The sequence below is a fragment of the Panthera onca genome, chromosome X, assembly GCF_046562875.1.
Source record: "Panthera onca isolate mPanOnc1 chromosome X, mPanOnc1 haplotype 2, whole genome shotgun sequence".
NCBI classification, from domain to species: domain Eukaryota; kingdom Metazoa; phylum Chordata; class Mammalia; order Carnivora; family Felidae; genus Panthera; species Panthera onca.
In genome coordinates this window covers 58,869,648-58,892,086 of record NC_138357.1, presented here as the reverse complement: position 1 = coordinate 58,892,086, position 22,439 = coordinate 58,869,648, and the positions used below count along the sequence as shown (strand labels likewise).

At 37.6% G+C, this 22,439-nt stretch overlaps 1 protein-coding gene across 3 annotated transcripts in view; it reads left to right on the top strand.

The window, feature by feature from the left end:
* Window positions 1–643: 643 nt before the first annotated feature.
* APOOL (apolipoprotein O like) overlaps window positions 644–22,439 on the top strand; it is a 122,988-nt gene continuing 101,192 nt past the window's right edge. For 2 of the 3 annotated variants that reach the window (XM_081793014.1, XM_081793013.1), the window contains exon 1: window positions 653–747. In XM_081793014.1, coding sequence (XP_081649140.1) covers window positions 733–747 — 15 coding nt within the window. In that variant the 5' untranslated portion in view covers window positions 653–732. Of the gene's footprint in view, window positions 748–22,439 lie in introns of all 3 variants that reach the window. The other variant, XM_081793015.1, reaches the window with a different exon arrangement.

Here is a 22,439-nt window from a genome sequence, read left to right as displayed (position 1 = left end):
AAAAAAAAAAAAAAAAAATACAAAAACAAAAACAAAAAAAAAACCAAAAAACCAAAAAGGAGCATTCCAAACATAAAGATAAGAAAAAGAAAGAAAATCTCCCTGGTTCCCAAAAGATTAGTCATGCAGACTTGCACATATCAACAACATAAGATAAAGTCTTTAACCTTCTGAAATGTCTTTCCTCAGGATGATTTGTAACTATGGAAAAAAAAAATATATACCTGCATCAAAAGTTCCTTCCCCGGAGCATTCTCTTCTTTGTGAAGAGTGTGTATAAAGGCAGCTGTTTTAATTTGGGCTTGAATACAACTCTTTTCCTTTCTCTTTACATTTTTAAGAAAGGTTTGTTCGATTTGCCTGGACCTGACTTATAGATATAAAGGCACCTGGACTTGGGTTTTAGATCCTTATTTAGACAAATCACATACGCCTGAAATAACGAAAATAGTACAAACTTCTGCACCCAGCCAAATAGCTTTCAACTGGATTATGGAGGATATTCTGAAAGGCTTTATCAAGGATAGAAACAGTCAATCACAACGATGAAAGGTTTTACTGGAAGACAGCTGACCAATGGTAGCAGCTTCCTAGAGCCGCATTGGAGGGTAGAAAAAGGGCGGAACCAGTAGAAGAGACGTAACCAGGCGGGGCTCGTGAGGGGAGCAGAGTTGAATTGTTTTGTCCCTCTCCGCCCACCATATGAAAACTTAGACGGAGAAGGTCACAGATATGGCGGCTATCAGGGTAAGTTAAAAAACAAACACTTTTGTAGTTTCTGGGTGCAGATATAGCTTGCTAGTAACTATAGAAGGGATCCTCCTAACTTCAGAAGGGAGCACCACAGCAAGAGGTGGGGTGGAGGTGGGGTTGTGAGAAATTTGGCAAGGTCAGGGAGTCTTAAACGTTAGAAACCTCAAAACAGCTACCTCTCCCCCTTGGATTTCCTCAGTCTGTGATAGTACTTTTTTCTCAAACTCCCGCGGTTAGCTGTTTATACGACGACACAGTGAAAGCTGGGAAACGGCTGGGTGAAAAAGGCTGGCCTGGCCACAAGTTGCAGCAAACTGACTTGAACAGAAAGAGAAAAGAAATTCAAGGCATTCGACTGGGCGCACAGGGCGGGGTCTCATGACCCTTTGAAAGACTTTGTTTAAACATTTGGGGGTGAAAAAGACCAGAATGGAGACGTCTCAAAGTCTTTCTGCAGTGCGCGGTGTTTGTATTCACTGTTGTTCCTCTCCAGGTTTGAATAATAAACCTGTTTCTTTTGAGTTGTGTAATGGGAAAAAGGTGTTTTTACTTAGGAATCTTTGTACCGGAAGTGACTCAGCTGGCTGCTAGCTGCAGTTCCCTAATTAGGTTTCAATAACAGTAGTCGACAAATGTCTACAGGTAGGTATCTGTAGCGGGTTTTAAGTGTAAAATGCACTGTTTGCAGAAAATACAAATATGAATAACTCAGTTCAGCCAAAGTTTAAAGTGAGTCAGTATCCGTCTTGATTCATCTTCCATTTCAACATTTCTGGTTCTCATAATTTATCTAAATTATCACAACATCTTTCCAACTGGACTTGCTGTCTCTAGCCAAGCTGTCATGGAATCCATTTTCCCTGAACTGCCAGACTTATGCTAAAATGTAAATCTGATTATACTCCTTTACTACTTAAAAGCCTTTATTGGCATTCAGTCATCTGTCCTCTGGAGTCAGGTTAAGACTCCTATGTCTGGAACACCCAACCCTGCCTTGGCTTTCCAGCTTCATCCTTTGTCTCTCAGGAAATCTTGTTAACATCTGTACTCCAAGCCTTTTCTCCTGCTCTTTCTCTGGACCTGATGAGAACCATCTTCATCTAGTTAGTTCCTATTCATAGTCCATTCATTCATGTAACAGATATTTGTGTACTAGCTCCTCATATACTAATATGTTTTCCAAGATCCTGTTCCCGATTTTCTCAGTCTAATTTAAATAACTCGTCTTTGTGCTTCCAGAGGATCTTAAGCATACTGTTACCTTATGACTTAACTGCACTTCAAATAATATACTATTTACTTGCCTGTTCTGCCCTCCTATAAGATGCTTGAGGACAGTATTTATGATACTAATTTTTGTATCCCTAGTACTGGTAGGACTTACATTAGGTACTCAGTAAAATCTACAGGAATAAATAAATGCCAGGCAATGAAGTAGTGTACTCTGTGATTCAGAGCAAGGGAAATACCTTGCCTCAGGAGAAGTACAAAGTGATCTGAGGGTTCAAAAGACAGAGCCCCAAACCTGGTTGAAAGTAATAAAGACTTCATGGAGGAGATGCAGAGACAGAGGAATGGTCAATGGTAAAAAGCAAACCAGCATAGTGTGTTATCACTGAAGCCTAGAGGAGGGAGTTGAACAGTCTTTTTGTTTGGCCATTAATAAGTCACTGGAAGCCACCATTTATTAAGTGGTTACTATAAGACCAGGCACCATGCTAAAATACTTTACGTATGTTATTTCACTTAACTCTCAGGTCAACTTTATGTTGTAGTTATGATCACCATTTTACAAATGAAAAACTAAGGTTGAGAGAACTCAAGTAAACTGCCCCAAATCATAATGCATTATCTTTATGAAAGGGTGTTGATTTTGGCTCAGGTCATGATCTCATGGTCCTGAGATTGAGCCCCACGTTGGGCTCCGCGCTGGGTATCGCGCTGGGCATGGAGCCTGCTTAAGATTCTCTCCCTCTTCCTCTGCCCCTCCCCCACTCGTGCCCACTCTCTCAAAAAAAAAAAAAAAAAAAAGAATCTTTATATTCCCAGCACTTAGTGTAATGCCATATATTTTCTGACCTTTAGATGCCCATTTAAGTCACACCTCCTTCAGGCCAGTGGACTGATAACCTGTTTCCCTTGACAGTGTCAGTAGTCTCTAGCAAGTAGAATAGAAATTTGTTATGTTAGCAATAGCACTGCTAGGAATTTACCCAAGGGATACAGGAGTGCTGATGCATGGGGGCACTTGTACCCCAATGTTTATAGCATCACTTTCAACAATAGCCAAATTATGGAAAGAGTCTAAATGTCCATCAACTGATGAATGGATAAAGAAGTTGTGCTTTATATATACAATGGAATACTACTTGGCAATGAGAAAGAATGAAATATGGCCTTTTGTAGCAACGTGGATGGAACTGGAGAGTGTTCTGCTAAGTGAAATAAGTCATACAGAGAAAGACAGATACCATATGTTTTCACTCTTATGTGGATCCTGATAAACTTAACAGGAGACCATGGGGGAGGGGAAGGGAAAAAAAGTTAGGGAGGGAGGCAAACCATAAGAGACTCTTAAAAACTGAGAACAAACTGAGGGTTGATGGGGGTGGGAGGGAGGGGAAAGTGGGTGATGGGCATTGAGGAGGGCACCTGTTGGGATGAGCACTGGGTGTTGTAGGGAAACCAATTTGACAATAAATTTCATATTAAAAAAAAGAAATTTGTTGTGTTAACATTATCATTTTTTTAAATTGAAATGAATACTTTTATGCAGCCTTGTTTCTTTCGTCTTACACTTTTGATTGTTTTAAGACCCTTGTTGCTTATTCATGATACATTTAATAAGACAGTCTTTAAAAAGTATAAAATGTTGTGGTCATAAAAAATGCTTGGAATGATCTCAATCTTTTTGTATTTGTTGAGGCCTGATATGTGACCTAGTATGTGCTCTGTTGTGGAGAATGTCCCATGTGAATGTGAAGAGAATGTGTATTCTGCTATTTTGGTTGGAGTGTTTTGAATATAGCTGTTAAGTCCATCTGGTCCAGTGTGTCATTCTAAGCCATTGTTTCCTGTTGTTTTTCTGTTTAGATTTTCTGTCCATTGATGTAAGTGGGGTGTTATTGTCTCCTACTATTATTGTATTATTTTCAATAAGTTCATTTATGTTTGTTATTGTTTTATATATTTGTGTTATTAATTGTTTTATGTATTTGGGTGCTCCCATATTTGATGCATAAATAATTACATTTGTTAGATCTTCTTGTTGGATTGGCCCCTTTATTATGATGTAGTGCCCTTTTTCATCTCTTATTGCAGTCTTTGGTTTAAAATCTAGTTTTTCCATATAAGTATTGCTAGTCCAGCTTTCATTTGACATCCATTTGTATGATGTTTATCCATCCCCTCACTTTCAATGTGTAGGTGTCTCTAGGTCTAAAATAAATCTTTAAAATTTTTTTTAATGTTTATTTTTGAGAGAGAGAGAGGCCAAGAGTGAGAGTGGAGGAGGGACAGAGAGAGAGGGAGACACAGAATTTGAAGCAGGCTCCAGGCTCTGAGATGTCAGCACAGAGTCCGATGAGGGGCTCAAACTCATTAGCCATGAGATCATGACCTGAGACAAAGTCAGATGCTCAACCAACTGAGCCACCCAGGTGCCCCTAAAATAAATCTCTTGTAGGTAGTGTATAGATAAGTCTTGTTTTTTAATACATTTATGCAAAAGACACCCTATGTCTTTTGATTTAGTCCAGTTACATTAAGAGTAATTATTGATAGGTATGTATTTAGTGCCATTTTATTACTTGTTGCGTCATTGTTTCTGGAGATTTTTCCACTCAAGGAGTCCCCTTTAATATTTGTAATATTAGTGGTCACAAACTCCTTTGGTTTTTGTTTGGGGAATTCTTTATGTCTCCTTCTATTGTGAATGATGGCCTTGCTGGATAGAGTACTCTCGGCTGCAGATTTTTTCCAGTCAGCACATTAAATGTATCAAGCCACTCTCTTCTGGCTTGCCAAGTGTCTGTTAAGAAATCTGTAGCTCCCCTTATGAGGCTAACCTTGTAAGTTAGGGGCTTCTTTTGTATTGCTGCTTTTATGATTTTTTCTTGCTTCTGAAATTAATGGCTTTATGAAGATGTTATGTATTGTCCAGGGCATCCTACTTCAGGGAGTGTGCCTGGTGTGTGCAGTGTGTGCTGTGCTCTTCTGTTATGTTTAGGCTGCTCTGTCCTTCAGGCTAGTCACCTGCAGAGGCTCTCCTTGTCTTCAGTGGGCAGTGTTTGGTTCTAGACCAGAATGTAGAAAGTTTTAACTAGGTGTTCTCCAGTCTGCTGTTTAATTAAGACCTGATAGTACTTCCACTAGAACTCAAGCCCTGCAGAGCTCTCTGGGCAGGAGATGTGTGTGGGCAGGGGGTTTCTGCTGGTCTTCTGGGGAAGGAGTCTGCTACGCTCGGACTGAGGCATGTTTGACTAAGAAGGTCAGTACCTCTAGTGTGCAGGGGTGTGGGACTTGGTATAAGCAGGTTATGCAGACACTGTAGGTAATGTGCTGTTTACTGCAGGTGGCTCTGTGTTTTTGCTGAGGGGTGGGGCAGGGAAATGGTACCAGCCAGCTCCTTTGTCTCTGGAGAGGGGTCTCAGTGCTTGCTACTCTCAGGGAAGCACTCAGAAGAGCAAATAATAACCCTCTTGTATGTCCCAGACTTTTTTCAAATCTCTGTTTCTACACTGTTTGCTTTTGGGTTGTTTGCTTTCTCTGTCTCCAGGAGCAGGGCAGTGCCCTCTGAGATCTATCCCAGCCAAAAGTCTGCTGCCTTTTAAACTCCAGGCCTTAGCATGTGGTGTGGGCAGGGGCCTACACTGGTCTGGGGGAGGGTTTCAACATGCTGGGACTGAGGAAGGCTGACTGAGAACGACAGTTGCACCAGAGCTCAGAGATGTGGGACTTGGTGTAAGCAGAATAGGCAGCTAGGGTTGGGGCTCAGCTGCTTTCTGCAGGTGGCTTTTTGGTTTATGCTGAAGGGCAGGGGAGGGAAATGACATCAACCAGCTCTTTTGTCCTGGGAGGGGCATAGCTGAATGCTACCTCTCAGGGATATGTTCCAAGTACAGTGAATAATCTCCCCACTGTATGCCCCAGACATTCTTCAAATCCCTATTTCCATGTCTGCCCCAAGGTTGTTTGCCTGCCTCCTCTAGGAGCAGGGCAGTGCCCTCAGGGCTCTATCTCAGTCGAATCTGCCTACCTTTAGAACGCCAGGCTTTAAATCCTGCTGGTTGCAAGAACTCCTGAAAATCAGCCCCTCTTGTTTTTCCCATGCAGTGGCCTTGGAGAAATGTTCTGTGTGTTCCCTTGTGTGCTCTACTCTCTCTCACCCTTCTCTGTGACCACAGCTCCCTCTCTTCTGCAGCACCCACAGTCTCTTTCTCCCCTGTATAATGTGTCCACACTTCCTACCTTCCTCAAAGTGCCTTCTTCTCTCCCTTTAGTTGTGGAGTTAATTCTGTCAGTCTTCAGGTAGGTTTCTGAGGTACTTCGAATGATTTGATAGTTATCTAGTTGTATTTTGGGACAAGACAAGCCTAGTGTCCTCCTACTACACCACCATCTTATCTTTCAATTAGCATGCCAGTCCTTTGAAATAGAATATTTGAGATGTAATCATAGAAGGACCAAATTGTATAGGTACGTTTTTGTAGTTTGTTCATTTGTTCTTCAGTGCCGCTATATTTTTCAAGGATTTTGTGAGCAAATATAGACAGAGTTTTAAGGTTTTCTATTTCAGCAAAGTATCTTCTTTTCATATAGCAGTATAATGAATAATGACATAGCTGGTAGACTCTACTGTTTTCTGTAGATTTATTGATAATGCAGATTTAATGTAGATTTAATGTAGTTTATTCTCTTAGATATTACTCACCCACTCATTTTCTAAAGAAAATAAGCTCTATGATATAAACAAATCTTTTGTTAGTGACTCAGTAGTGATTACTCTAAAACAGTGCATCTTTGTGTAAGACTTTTATGTTGGTGTTGAGAAATAGCTCTTAGGCTGTGGCTACAAAATGAAGCATTAACATCTTTTCTTGCTTTACTTTTAGAAAAAAATACAGTAGTATCTGTGTTAAAGCAGAGGATGAGTTCAGTAGCACTTGGTCATTGTCAGAAACTTTCTTACTCTTGGAAAAGAGTGTGGGAGACACGAGTGCATTTAAGAAATCACTAAAAGGGAATTAAAATGTTTTCATGGGCAAATATGGCTGGACCTGTCCTGAATGACCCAAAGGAGTGGAACCAGGACCAGTGGAAATTATATGGACATGTGTTTCAGTTTATCTATGGAAGAACTTTCTCATAGAGCTATAAAAAGATGAAATGATTTATCGGTGGAATTTCCCCTTACCAAAAGGGGCCATACATAAACTGGAGGGTCACTTGGTAGTGTGTTATAGGAGAGATTCAAAATGAGAGAAATGGTTGGACCAGAAGACCTTTAAGATCCCTTTGCATTCCTAGACTGAAGCTTTAGTACAAAGAAGGTGATATGCCTGAAACACAGCCCCGTATTTTGAAACCAGTCTCTCTTTTGCCAGTTTATGTTGGATTCAATAATCATTAGTTTATTCAGGCGCAGTGCTTGATTTTTCAGGCCAATTTGTGATGCTACCTGATACTTCAGAAGAGACTAAACTTCCTCAGTTGTAGAGTTAAGTTTCTGTTTATCTCAAGAGTATTTGTACATTAGGTCTGTGGATAACCAAAATCACCCAGAAAGAATAGTACTAGTGTAGTCAGTCACAGTCCCTCCTCCCCTGCTGACGAGGCAAGCTATTAGCACTTCAGGTCTACTAAAGGAAAGAAAGGGAGAAAGAAGAAAAAAATAGGAAGGTAAAATAAAACTTTAAAATCAGTTGGAGCAAATAGTTGCCGAAAAAAATAAAGGGGTAGAGTAAAGAGGTGAAGAGCAGAAAGATCAAAAAGTAGGAGTGATTAGAGATGGGTAATCTACTTTTTTCTTTCCCAAGGATAGCAGACTGTAACTTCCCTCTCTTCCCCACTCATGTCTTGTGATCTACAGTTATAAACAGCCATGTGGTGTTGAGATTTTTCTTCTGAACAGCTCCTAAAAACTGGTCCCACACTGAAAGGGGATCTCCTTTTCTTATGTTCCCAGCTCTTTATATTTCTAGAACTTTTGACCTCCACAAAATGAAGCTTTTTAAAAAATATATTTAAGCAATATAGTATATAGGAATATTTTTCTGTAAGGGGTTCCTTAATCAAGGTGTTATTGACCATTCTAGGTAAAAATATATCAATTTAAATAGAAATTATTCTTTTTTAATTTTATTTTTTATTTTTTTATTTTTTAATTTTTTATTTTTTTTTTTTTTCAACGTTTTTTTATTTATTTGTGGGACAGAGAGAGACAGAGCATGAACGGGGGAGGGACAGAGAGAGAGGGAGACACAGAATCGGAAACAGGCTCCAGGCTCTGAGCCATCAGCCCAGAGCCTGACGCGGGGCTCGAACTCACGGACCGTGAGATCGTGACCTGGCTGAAGTCGGACGCTTAACCGACTGCGCCAACCAGGCGCCCCTATTTTTTATTTTTTTAAATTTACATCCAAATTAGTTAGCATATAGTGCAACAATGATTTCAGGAGTAGATTCCTTAATGCCCCTTACCCATTTATCCCATCCTCCCTCCCACAACCCCTCCCGTAACCCTCAGTTTGTTCTCCATATTTATGACTCTCTTCTGTTTTGTCCCCCTCCCTGTTTTTATATTATTTTTGTTTCCCTTCCCTTATGTTCATCTGTTTTGTCTCTTAAAGTCCTCATATGTGTGAAGTCATATGATTTTTGTCTTTCTCTGACTAATTTCACGTAGCATAATACCCTCCAGTTCCATCCACGTAGTTGCAAATGACAAGATTTCATTCTTTTTAATTGCAGAGTAATACTCCAGAATATATATATATATATATATATATATATATATATATATATATATATATATATATATATATATTGCCACACCTTCTTTATCCATTCATCCATCAATGGACATTTGGGCCCTTTCCATACTTTGGCTATTTTAGATAGTGCTGCTATAAACATGGGGGTGCATGTGTCCCTTCGAAACAGCACACCTGTATCCCTTGGATAAATGCCTAGTAGTGCAATTGCTGGGTTGTAAGGTAGTTCTATTTTCAGTTTTTTGAGGAACCTCCATACTGCTTTCCAGAGTGTCTGTACCAGCTTGCATTCCCACCAACAATGCAAAAGAGATCCTCTTTCTCTGCATCCTCACCAACATCTGTTGTTGCCTGAGTTGTTAATGTTAGCCATTCTGACAGGTGTAAGGTGGTATCTTATTGTGGTTTTGATTTGTATTTCCCTGATGATGAGTGATGTTGAGCATTTTTTCATGTGTCAGTTGGCCATCTGGATGTCTTCTTTGGAGAAGTGTCTATTCATGTCTTTTGCCCATTTCTTCACTGGATTATTTGTTTTTTGGGTGTTGACTTTGATAAGTTCTTTGTAGATTTTGGATCCTAACCCTTTATCTGATATGTCATTTGCAAATATCTTCTCCCATTCTGTCAGTTGCCTTTTAGTTTTGCTGATTGTTTCCTTCGCTGTACAGAAGAAGCTTTTTTATTTTGATTTGGTCCCAGGAGTTCATTTTTGCTTTTGTTTCCCTTGCCTCCAGAGACATGTTCAGTAAGAAGTTGCTGTGGCCAAGATCAAAGAGGTTTTTGCCTGCTTTCTCCTCAAGGATTTTGATGGCTTCCTGTCTTTCATCCATTTTGAGTTTATTTTTGTGTATGGTGTAAGAAAGTGGTCCAGGTTCATTCTTTTGCATGTCGCTGTCCATTTTTCCAGCACCACTTGCTGAAGAGACTGTCTTTATTCCATTGAATATTCTTCCTGCTGTGTCAGAGATTAGTTGACCATACATTTGTGGGTCCATTTCTGGGTTCTCTATTCTCTTCCATTGATCTGAGTGTCTGTTCTTGTGCCAGTACCATACTGTCTTGATGATTACAGCTTTGTAGTGTAGCTTGAAGTCTGGGATTGTGATGCCTCCTGCTTTGGTTTTCTTTTTCAAGATCGCTTTGGCTATTCGGGGTCTTTTCTGGTTCTATACAAATTTTAGGATTATTTGTTCTAGCTCTGTGAAGAATGCTGGTGTTATTTTGATAGGGATTGAATTGAATATGTAGATTGCTTTGGGTAGTATCAACATTTTAACAATATTTGTTCCTCCTATCCAGGAGCACAGAATCTTTTTCCATATTTTTGTGTCTTCAATTTCTTTCATAAGCTTTCTATAGTTTTCAGCATATAGATTTTTCACCTCTTTGGTTAGATTTATTCCTAGGTATTTTATGTTTTTTTGTGCAACTGTAAATGGGATCGATTCCTTGATTTCTCTTTCTGTTGCTTCATTGTTGGTGTATAGGAATGCAACCGATTTCTGTGCATTGATTTTATATCCTGCAAGTTTGCTGAATTCATGAATCAATTCTAGCAGTTTTTTGGTGGAATCTTTTGGGTTTTCCATATAGAGTATCATGTCATCTGCGAAGAGTGAAAGTTTGACCTCTTCCTGGCCGATTTGGATGCCTTTATTTCTTTGTATTGTCTGATTGCAGAGGCTAAGACTTCCAATACTATGTTGAATAACAGTGGTGAGAGGGGACATCCCTGTGTTTTTCCTGACCTTAGGGGAAAGCTCTCAGTTTTTCCCCATTGAGGATGATATTAGCATTAGGTCATTCATATATGGCTTTTACGATCTCGAGGTATGCTCCTTCTATCCCTACTTTCTTGAGTGTTTGTATCAAGAAAGGATGCTGTATTTTGTCAAATGCTTTCTCTGCATCTATTGAGAGGATCATATGGTTCTTGTCCTTTCTTTTATTGATGTGATGAATCACGTTAATTGTTTTGCAGATATTGAACCACCAACCCTGCATCCCAGGTATAAATCCCACTTGGTTGTAGTGAATAATTTTTTTAGTGTATTGTTGGAGCCGGTTGGTTAATATCTTGTTGAGGATTTTTGCATCCATGTTCAACAGGGAAATTGGTCTATATTTCTCCTTGAGTAGAAGTTATTCTATTTTAAAACACTTGCTGTATTTATCCAGGGACAATCTTCAGAAGGTAAAAATTTAGTCAGAAGAATACTACCTTCCATTTATTTAGCAGTAAACAGTTTATAAAATTTCATCTATTATAGTATTTGATCTTAGAACATTCCTACAAGATTTTGAAGAAGAAGAGAAATATTCTGTAAGGTATCCGTATATTATATAAAAGTACTTGTGATAAATGTTATTTGCGGTGGGGCTAGATTAATTAGGTCTTCAAATGGGTCTGAGAGTGTGAAGAGACCTATAAGCATATTTAAAAATTTGAGAATAACTACATTTGGGGGGGGCATAGTTCACAATTCTCATTAGATTCTCAAAAAGTTAATACTACTCAGTCTTACAATTTCAGATTAGCTTTAGGACCTTTGGTTATCATTTACCTCCATAATTGTTTGGCACATAGGCATTCAATAAAACATGAAAGAATTTGCTAAATTACCTATGTGTACTGCCTTATTTAAACCTGTGAATTATTACTTAGTTTTGAGGTCCAAAGCCCTTTGGGCACAAAGCGGCATAAGAGTATATATAAGGAGCCTACCTTTTAGCAGAAAAATAGGCCGCATACATTTTAAAAGGTAAATTATAACATTTGTTTAACACTAAATTAGTGCTTCACGCAGGTAAGAGCTATATGAATTTATAGGGATGGCTACGAATGAGCTAATGGAACTTGAGCTAGGCCTTCAATGAAGGGTTTAAGTAAACATACTCATTCAACAAAACATACTCATTCAACAAATGTTTTTTGAGCACCTGCTATGTGCCAGGCACTGTTAGGCGCACGAGATGGGAAGACATTTTAGCAGGGAAAAGAAGTGAGTGAAAGTACTGAGGGAGTAATGTGCTTGACATGTTTGGGCCTAAGAAGATTAATTTGGCTAAGGTCAGAGGGTATATAGAGAGGGATAGAGTAAAAACATCTCTTGTTGGAGTGTTACTGTCTTTTCAAGTAAATACAGTGCTCTCAGTATTCCTTTCTCACATCCCCACAAGGTAGATATAGCCTAATTTTTTTTCTTATATATAGCATATACACAGGTATATATGTGTGTGTAAAAGGGAGCTGTTAGGTGTTTTCTTTTAAATTCAATTGCTGATTTTGACAATTGTTATATTTATCAAATCTTGATTAGCATAAACTGACTAGAGTTGAATTTTGCTAGTCTTGTATCATTTCTGAAGGATTTTTTAAACTGTAAATTTGTGTAACTCCTATATTGCCTATATATGTTTTTATTTTAAATTTTCTACTTCTTAAATTTTTATTTATCTAAGATAAACTTTTGACATATTCAGGTGTTATTCAGTAATAATTATACCATAATTATTGAGTATTTAGAAATTCCAAAATAGTTTTGTTCTTTCATACAATATCATAATTAAAACACTGTGCTTTATTCATGTTTTAACACTAATATTCTATAATTTAATAATACATTAAAAACCATATTTATCCAAGCCACACTGAGCTCGGCAGTTATTCTGGCTAACTTAAGATGGGCCTTGTAAGTGCTAGAGCTTTAATTTTGATGAAGACTATAATTCACAGGTACTGGGTAATTCCCATCCATCTTAAACCTGAGAGTTTAACCCATTTTCATCATTAACTGTCTTTATTTAACTTTGCCAGTTGTAATATGTTGTATGCTATAACTGTTATTCTTAATGAAAATGCGAATATAGTGAACCTGAATGAGTACTGAACACAGAAATAACCTTAGAATTATGTTATCTTAAAAAGGTTTCTGGTGTCATTTGCTTTTGTCTCATAAACATGAAAGTGTGTGTGTGTGTGTGTGTGTGGTATGTATAATTTATAATTATGTATGTATATTATATATATAAATAAATATATATATGTGTATATATATATATAATTTCTTAGCTTTGTGGCAATGTAACATGCTCAGTAAATCAAAAGCAAAAGCAATGTTTTTCTAAATATTTTTCTGTCCTCCAAAGTTCACTGCTGGTATTTGTGTCCTTTAGTTGTCCTTTTACATTGAAAATATTAATATGCGTTCTCTACCATTAACATAAAATACTTTCTGATGCATAGTTGGCATTCAAAAATATTATTTGCTCCTTTCCTCTTACTAACATATTAGAGCACTAGTATTATTTTATAAGCACATTCATCTTCAGATTACTTCATTTTGTAGATGTGCCACTACTTTCTCTTAGTGTTCCTTAATGTTTGATTTCCAAGAAAAGACCAGATCTTATGTACCATTTAAAATGACATTTTTTAATTTTCTGAGGAACCTCCACCTATAACCCAGCAATAGCACTGCTAGGAATTTACCCAAGGGATACAGGAGTACTGATGCATAGGGGCACTTGTACCCCAATGTTTATAGCAGCACTCTCAACAATAGCCAAATTATGGAAAGAGCCTAAATGTCCATCAACTGATGAATGGATAAAGAAATTGTGGTTTATATACACAATGGAGTACTACATGGCAATGAGAAAGAACGAAATATGGCCCTTTGTAGCAACGTGGATGGAACTGGAGAGTGTGATGCTAAGTGAAATAAGCCATACAGAGAAAGACAGATACCATATGGTTTCACTCTTATGTGGATCCTGAGAAACTTAACAGAAGACCATGGGAGAGGGGAAGGGAAAAAAAAAAGAGGTTAGAGTGGGAGAGAGCCAAACCATAAGAGACTCTTAAAAACTGAGAACAAACTGAGGGTTGATGGGGGGTGGGAGGGAGGGGAGGGTGGATGATGGGTATTGAGGAGGGCACCTGTTGGGATGAGCACTGGGTGTTGTATGGAAACCAATTTGACAATAAATTTCATATATTGAAAAAAATAAAATGACATTTGAATTATGTATGTATGTATGTATGTATTTATTTATTTATTTATTAAATATGAAATTTACTGTCAAATTGGTTTCCATACAACACCCAGTGCTCATCCCAACAGGTGCCCTCCTCAATACCCATCATCCACCCTCCCCTCCCTCCCACCCCCCATCAACCCTCAGTTTGTTCTCAGTTTTTGAGTCTCTTATGGTTTGGCTCCCTCCCTCTCTAACCTTTTTTTTTTTTTTTTTCCTTCCCCTCTCCCATGGTCTTCTGGCAAGTTTCTCAGGATCCACATAAGAGTGAAAACATATGGTATCTGTCTTTCTCTGGATGACTTATTTCACTTAGCAGAACTCTTCTCCAGTTTCATCCACGTTGCTACAAAAGGCCCTATTTCGTTCTTTCCTATTGCCCCGTAGTATTCCATTGTGTATATAAACCACAATTTCTTCATCCATTCATCAGTTGATGGACATTTAGGCTCTTTCCATAATTTTGGCTATTGTTGAGAGTGCTGCTATAAACATTGGGGTACAAGTGCCCCCATGCATCAGCATTCCTGTATCCCTTAGGTAAATTCCTAGCAGTGCTATTGTTGGGTCATAGGGTAGATCTATTTTTAATTTTTTGAGGAACCCCACACTGTTTTCCAGAGTGGCTGCACCAGTTTGCATTCCCACCAACAGTGCAAGAGGGTTCCCCTTTCTCCCGATTCTCGCCAGCATCTGTGGTCTCCTGATTTGTTCATTTTAGCCACTCTGACTGGCGTGAGGTGGTATCTGAGTGTGGTTTTGATTTGTGTTTCCCTGATGAGGAGCGATGTTGAGCATATTTTCATGTGCCTGTTGGCCATCTGGATGTCTTCTTTAGAGAAGTGTCTATTCATGTTTTCTGCCCATTTCTTCACTGGATTATTTGTTTTTCAGGTGTGGAGTTTGGTGAGCTCTTTATAGGTTTTGGATACTAGCCCTTTGTCCGATATGTCATTTGCAAATATCTTTTCCCATTCCATTGGTTGCCTTTTAGTTTTGTTGATTGTTTCCTTTGCAGTGCAGAAGCTTTATATCTTCATGAGGTCCCAATAGTTCATTTTTGCTTTTAATTCCCTTGCCTTTGGGGATATGTCAAGTAAGAAATTGCTGCGCCTGAGGTCAGAGAGGTTTTTTCCTGCTTTCTCCTCTAGGGTTTTGATGGTTTCCTGTCTCACATTCCTGTCCTTATCCATAAAATGACATTTTTTTTTAAAGAAAAGAGAGAAACCAAAAAACAGACTCTTAACTATAGAGAACAAACAGAGGGTTACTAGAGTGGAGGTAGGTAGGTGGATGGGTGAAATAGTGAAGGAGATTAAGAGTACACTTGATGAGAACTGAGAAATGGAATTGTTGAATCACTATTCTGTATACTTGAGACTAATAGAACACTGTTAACTACACTGGAGTTAAAATAACATTTTTTTAATTTTTATTTTCTAAGTAAGCTCTACACCAAGGTGGGACTTGAACTCACCACGCCAAGATCAAGAGTCGTTGGGCACCTGGGTGGCTCAATCAGTTAAATATCTGATTTCAGCTCAGGTCATGATCTCACGGTTCTTGGGTTTGAGCCCCACGTTGGGCTCTGTGCTGACAGCTCGGAGCCTGGAGCCTGCTTCAGATTTTGTGTCTTCCTCTCTCTATGCCCCACCCCTGCTCATGCTCTGTCTCTTAAAAATAAATAATCGTTAAAAATTTAAAAAAAGATCAAGAGTTGCATGCTGTACCAACTGAGCTAGCCAGGCACCCCCTAAAATAACTTATTTAAATACAAAAATAAAATGGCATTTTTATCATTTTCAAATATCTTCTCCCATTCAGTAGGTTGCCTTTTTGTTTTGTTGATAGTTTCCTTCACTCTGCAAAAACTATTTATTTTGTTGTAGTCCCAATAGTGTAAATTTGCTTTTGTTTCCCTTGCCTAAGGAGGCATCTAGAAAAATGTTTCTATGGCCAGTGTCAAAGAAATTACCACCTATGTTTTCTTCTAGGACTTTTATGGTTTCCAGTCTCACATTTAGATCTTTTATCCATTTTAGTTTGTGTATTGTGTAAGAAACTGGTCCAGTTTCGTTGGTTCGCATGTTGTTGTCCAGTTTTCCCAGCACCTTTTGTTGAAGACACAGTCTTTTCCCCCTTGTATATTCTTGCTTCCTTTGTCATAAATTAACTGACCATTAAAGTGTAGGTTTATTTCTGGACTCTGTTCCATTGTTCTGTTCTATTGATCTGTGTGTCTTTTTTTGTGTGCCAGTACCCTAGTGACTTCTTCTAAACCTAATTACCTGTCAAAGGCCCCACCTTATAATACCATCACATTAGGGGGTTGAGGCTTGGGGGATACGATCCATAATACCTTGTCTATTTTTAAATTTAAAAATCTTAACATTGGTCAAGTTTGACATCATTGGTAACATATATATTTTCTTGCAGAATGTCCCCAACCCACTTATTTCACTTTGGGATTATGCTTGATCATCATGTGTCCCCATAGTGTTGTTAGACTAGAGCTAATAAAACTGCTGTACAAGTATTTTGTATATCATTTTAGATAAATGCTGGATGATAGTGGGTAACTATCATAGAAAGCAGCCTTATATTTATAGTACAAGTAGAAGGCTTCATTATTTTCCCCAGGTGGTACTTTTTTGTTTTTAACAAAAATGTCAGTTCAGGGCTGGAGGAAAAATAAGCACATTCATGATTTGACAGTTTTCATGTCAAATAGCCAACATATAGTGTCTAATAGATTTTGGATTTATCTGTAGACTTTTGATGACCATTAATACATTAAACCATGTTAGTATTTCATCAGCCTTCTGTTTCATAGTGTAACAAATTTTAGATTAAAGACCTGTTTGATATGTAAAGCTGGCTTATTCTAACTTTAAAGCTATGGAATAATACATAATAATGTGTAAACAGAGAGGTTATCTTTAGCATGCTAATTGTTATCCACTGTTCTAAGTTTTACCATTTCAGAAATGCGATGATGATTTGTAGACCAAATGAAAATCTAAATGGATACAGATGATATGATTACTTCGTATTCTAGTCCTTGGATCTTACATTTTTCCAGATATAGGTTATTTTGACCTAATGTTCTACTATCATTGAATTATACTAAAAAGTGTAGTTTGTACAAGGCTGGGGAAAAGTAGCTACAACACTGCTAAGATTTAATCATTGTCTTCAACTAAGATGCAGTCTGTGGAGTTCAAAATAGAGTGACAAAACAGATATAATTAAAGGGTAGGAAAGACTGCATGAAGAGTGTCATAACAAGTAGTTTTTCAGAACAGCCAGGATTTTAGTAGAGAGGGTATTACTGGGGGTAATGACATGGAGACTGGCACCAGTTGAGTTTAGCTGCATCAAAGAATTCTTGAAGTAGAGTAGTGAACAAACGCAAGGTATTCCTAGTACCTAGCATTGTTTTGAGTAATCTTAGTTTAAAGAATGGGAAAAATGTAAATAAAATATATATAAAAGGTTTGTTTTTATCATTTTGTGAGACTATTCTCTGATTTATAGATGTAGATCGTCTTTCAGAACCGTTCCTATATAAGGATAAAATCACTCATTTTCAAATTTTCCTCTTACTTTCTTCAAAGTGTAATGCCATTATATTTCTCTGCAGTAGCATGAACAACATCCAGTTCTTTATTCTTCTATCTTTAGGTCAGCATAAATTGATGGATATAAAGAATGGTATGTTGAAAAGCAGAAACCATGTAAATTAATTTATTGTCAAATAAATTTGACACTTAACATTGTGTAAGTTTAAGGTGTACAGCGTGTAACTTTGATATGTTTATATATTGTAATATGATTGTCATTGTGATATTTATCATATTACATGATTATAGTACAATATTATCTGTGTTCATTGTACTGTGCATTCAATGTGTCACTACTTATTACAAGCTTGTAATACCCATCAATCTTATCTACCCCCATCCCCTGGTTACTGCCATTTTATTCTGTTTTTTACAGGTTTGACTTTTTAGATTCCATATATAAGTGATTTCATACAGTATTTGTCTTTCTCTGACTTACTTCATTTAGCATAATGTACTCAAGGTCCATCAGTGTTGTTAACGGATAGTCAGATATTGTTCTTTTTCAGGGCTGAGTAATATTCTGTTGTGTATATGTATCACATCCTTTTTCATATATTCATTTGTTGATGAAAATTTCAGTTTCCATATCTTGGCAATTGTAAATAATGCTGCAGTGAACATGGGAGTGCATATATCTCATTGAAATCATAGTCTCTTCTTTTTGATAGAATCATAAGACAAACCGAATGTTGGAGCTCTAAGGCAGTGCTGTCTAATAAACTTTCCTTGATGATGGAAATGTTCTATTTCTGGGCAGTCCAGTATGGTAGTCACTAGAGTCCTGTGTATCTTTTGAGGCCTTGAAATGTGGCTAGGGGGATGGAGGAACTGACTTCTCAACTTTATTTAATTTTAATTAATGGAAATATAAATTTAAATAGCATATGTGGATAGTGGCTGCCATATTGGACAGTACCGTTTTAAGGGTCCTAAGAATTTTTGCTTAAGGTCTATCATTTTACACATAAGGAGACTTTGAGAGTTAGCATGACTAGCCAGAGATTATGTAGTTAAGAACAGAGCTGGGATTAAACACAGGTATCCTGATGCCAAAGTTGGTGGTATTACTAGATATGGAAAACTTTTTTTGAACATTGAAAGTTTTCAGTTGCTAATCAAATGGTATTACTTTTACTCCCTTTATTGTGTTTAGTTACAATTACCCATTTCTCTTTTCTGCTTCCTCTCCTTCACATATACCTACACTAGCTCCATCAAAAAAAAAAAAAGTCTTAGGATGAAGTTTTCAAATTAATTTATTTAACTAGGAAATAAGTTTTCGTTGTATGTGATTTTAAATGACTTCTGCTTCTAAATTTTTGAAATTCCCTTTGTGGTCTCCATACTCAAGATGTTCAGTGTGGGTAAAGTGATTGTGGTCATATAATCTAGAGTATCATTTTAATATAAGGTAATTATTTGTTCATAACTTTCCTTGTGTTTTTAAGAGAAACAAAGTGGCAATATCTTATCTGTAGTAAATTATACACTTGGATATTATCACTGAACTTAAGAGTTTTGCATTGTCAAAATTAGGAGGAACTTTGGATGTTTTATAGTGCAGCCTCCTGTCACACATGGGCAATCTGACACACAGTGAAGGGCAATTTACTTGTAAAAGATGTCATGGTGAATTATTAGTAGAGCCCAGACTAGAAGCTAGCTTTTCCAATTCAAAGCCTGGTGTTCTTTCCACTAAATCACTGTTGCCTCTCCGATCTTCATAAGTGAACAAATTAAACAGCACTGCAGTGTACAAAGTTCTATTAAGCTGCTAATGGCTGTCCTAAATTTTGATGACGAATCTCAACTTTTCCCAGCTCATGAAATGCTGGAAGTAGACACACCAAGTTCTTGAGCCAAATATTTAAAAGCATTTTATGTTTGCAATATTACAAGCACAATTGAATTTCTTTACAAGTGTTGATTTGAACGTCTGTCCGTCTGGCGGTTTGCATGGGTTACTACTTGTTGCATAGTTATATTCTAATATGCCATTGTTTATTGAGGCTTGTACCCACCCCCACAGTTGTCAAAAATATGGTTATTTTTTCTTTTGAGTGAAGTGGAAAAGCATAGTCATTTTTTGAACTATATTGGTCAAAGGCCAAATGTTGCAGGTTGGAATGTTGTGAGGCTGAGATATAATGCAGGCCAGACTGGTGACTGGAGGAATGAAAGGTAGTATTTTATTTCAGTTTCCTGCAGTAGTGCAACTCTTCTAGCTTGCCACAGCATTTGTTGACATGATTAGACTGACATTTAAAATGTACTGGTGATGCTTCAAAGGTGACAGATGGACAGCCATAAACTTATGAATTTCCCAGACCCATGTGTTTGATGTTTAAATTTGCATGTGTAACAGAGGGATCACCAATGTCAGGAAACTAATCTCAGCAAAAAGTATATATTGTTCCTCTGTTCCCAAGGAGTGAAACAGTCTACTTGGGGAGAATATACTAACACCAGTGACTGTAATAAGCTAAGGAAAATTTTTGGGAATAATGGGAAATAAGACTACCTATATAGATTACAGATAGATTATGGAGAGCCTGGAAAATACAGAATGGTTTTAAACAGTGTGCTAGGCAAAAGGGGGACAGCTTATTTTCTTGAGCAGAGTAGTAGTCTGACTGACAAAAGAATGATTTTAGTTAGACAATGGTAATTACAGTTGGTTGAAATTAGATGAGAATAGAGTGGTGACCATTGGCCAGGAGATTGGTGATGATGATGATGATGATGGTAATAATTAATATATATGAGCACTTTTCCTTTGCTTGTCCCTGTGTGATATATAGTATTACAATGTGTTAAAGTTGACACCCAGTCAAATCACTTCCCCAGTGCCACACCACTAGTAAGTAGTAGAGCTCGAATTTGAATCTATGTCTAATTCTGAAGTCTGTCCTCTCTCCACTATTTTACCAACTAGGCAATAAAGGCCTGGTCTAGGTTGGTGGACCCTATAGCAGTTTCTACCTACCTGTATTATAACACTCATCACTATGGGTTTTTTTTGTATTGTATACTTGTTTTCTCTACTAGACTATGATTCTTTGAGGACATGGATCATATCTTTATCATTTAGTAACTCAGCACCTAAATTGTACAGTAGGCACTTGCAAATATTTGTTGAATGAAAGAATAAAGAGTAAAGAGTAAGAAAGAGATATAAACAAATTATTTTTGTAATTGAGTAACAGTAGAATATTAGTTGGTAATACTAGAATGCTTCCTTCTGTTCTTGCCTTTTACCAGTATTAGTAAACTCCCCTCATTTCAACTAAAAAACACTGTTGGCAAATTATAATGAGATGTATCCTAAGTTTCATAGGAGTCTTTAAAATTTTTTTTATTATGGAAAATTTCAAACATTTACAAAAGTATAGAGAATAATGTGAAATATAATAATATGATATAGCATAATATAACATAATACTTAATAATACATATTTAATATATAACTGTCACCCAGCTTCAATAATTATCAAGTCCTGGCAAATGTGGTTTCATGTATACCCCACCCCTGGATTATTTTGAAGCAGATCCCAGGCATATTTCATCTGTTAAAATATTAGTATATATCTTAAAAAACTGGAAATCTTTAAAAAATTATTACACATAAAAATGCCCTAATACCAAATATCTGGTCAATGTCAAAATGTCCCTGAATATGAGGTCAGCTGTGAAGATGATGTAGTAGGAGGACCCTAAGCTTGCCTCGATCAACAGATACCACTAGATGACATATCAGCATAAGTAACCTAGAAAATGGTGTGACAATTGGCAGGACAAACTTCAGAGATACAGTTTAGAAGCAGCAGTTTGAAAAACATCAGGGACATATGGGAGGTAGAGTTATTTCCTCACCTTAAAGCATGTCCCAGACAAGGATCACAGGGAGACCCCTCCAGGAACAAAGAAGATGTTAGGCACCACTTCCCTCCCATTGCCCCCAGCCATAAACAACAACCACCAGCAGGAATCAGAGCACCACTGACACTCCCTTCTTTAACATCTTACACCAAACCCTGCCACCCCCCACCTCCATGCTTCTGTGAATCCTCACTTCCCAGTCATATTTCCCTTAGTCACAGTGCTGCAAACCCCTCCCCCAGAATATAGGGGCAAACCCTGCCAGTACCACATCTCCCGACCTGTGTGTTTTGTAGGACCTGAGTTCTAGGGGTGCAGGGGGCAGGTCTCATTTCAAAGCAGACCACTGCACACCATGTTAAAAAATGCCCAAACCTGCTGGGAACCTAACACTGCTCACAGTAGGCAGAGAGAACCTCTGCAGACAGCTAGACTGAAAGAAAAAGAGGCCAAGACTCAACAGCAGGGCACACACAACATGCCTAAGACACAGTTTCTGAAATGCTATGCCCTTGGGAACCGGGAACACTGCACTACAGGATATCTTTTTCATAAGGCCATTACCTTCAAAAGCAAGAGACATAGCTGACTTTCCTAACATACAGAAACAGACAAAATGAGGAGACAGAGAAATAGGTCCCAAATGAAAGAACAGGAAAAAACCATAGCAAGAGACCAGAGTGAAACGGATGTAAGTAATACGCCTGAGAGAATTTAAAGTAATGATTGTAAAGATATGCACTGGACTTGAGAAAAGAGTAGACAACATCAGTGAGGACTATAACAAAGAGATAAAAAAAAAGAACCAATCAGAGATAACACAATAAATGAAATTAAAAATACACCTGATGGAATAAATAGTAGGATAGAGGAAGCAGAGGAATGAGTTGATCTGGAAGACAAAGTAAAGGAAATTAATCAAGGTGACCAAAATAGAAGAAAAAAGAATTATTCAAAATGAGAATAAATTTGGGGAACTTTGTGACTCCATCAAACGTAATAACATCTGCATTATAGGGATCTCAGAAGAAGAGTGAGAAAAGGGGGCAGAAACTTGTTTTGAAGAAATAAAAGCTATAAACTTCCCTAATGTGGAGAAGGAACAGATACTTAGATCCAGGAGGCACAGAGATCCCCCAACATA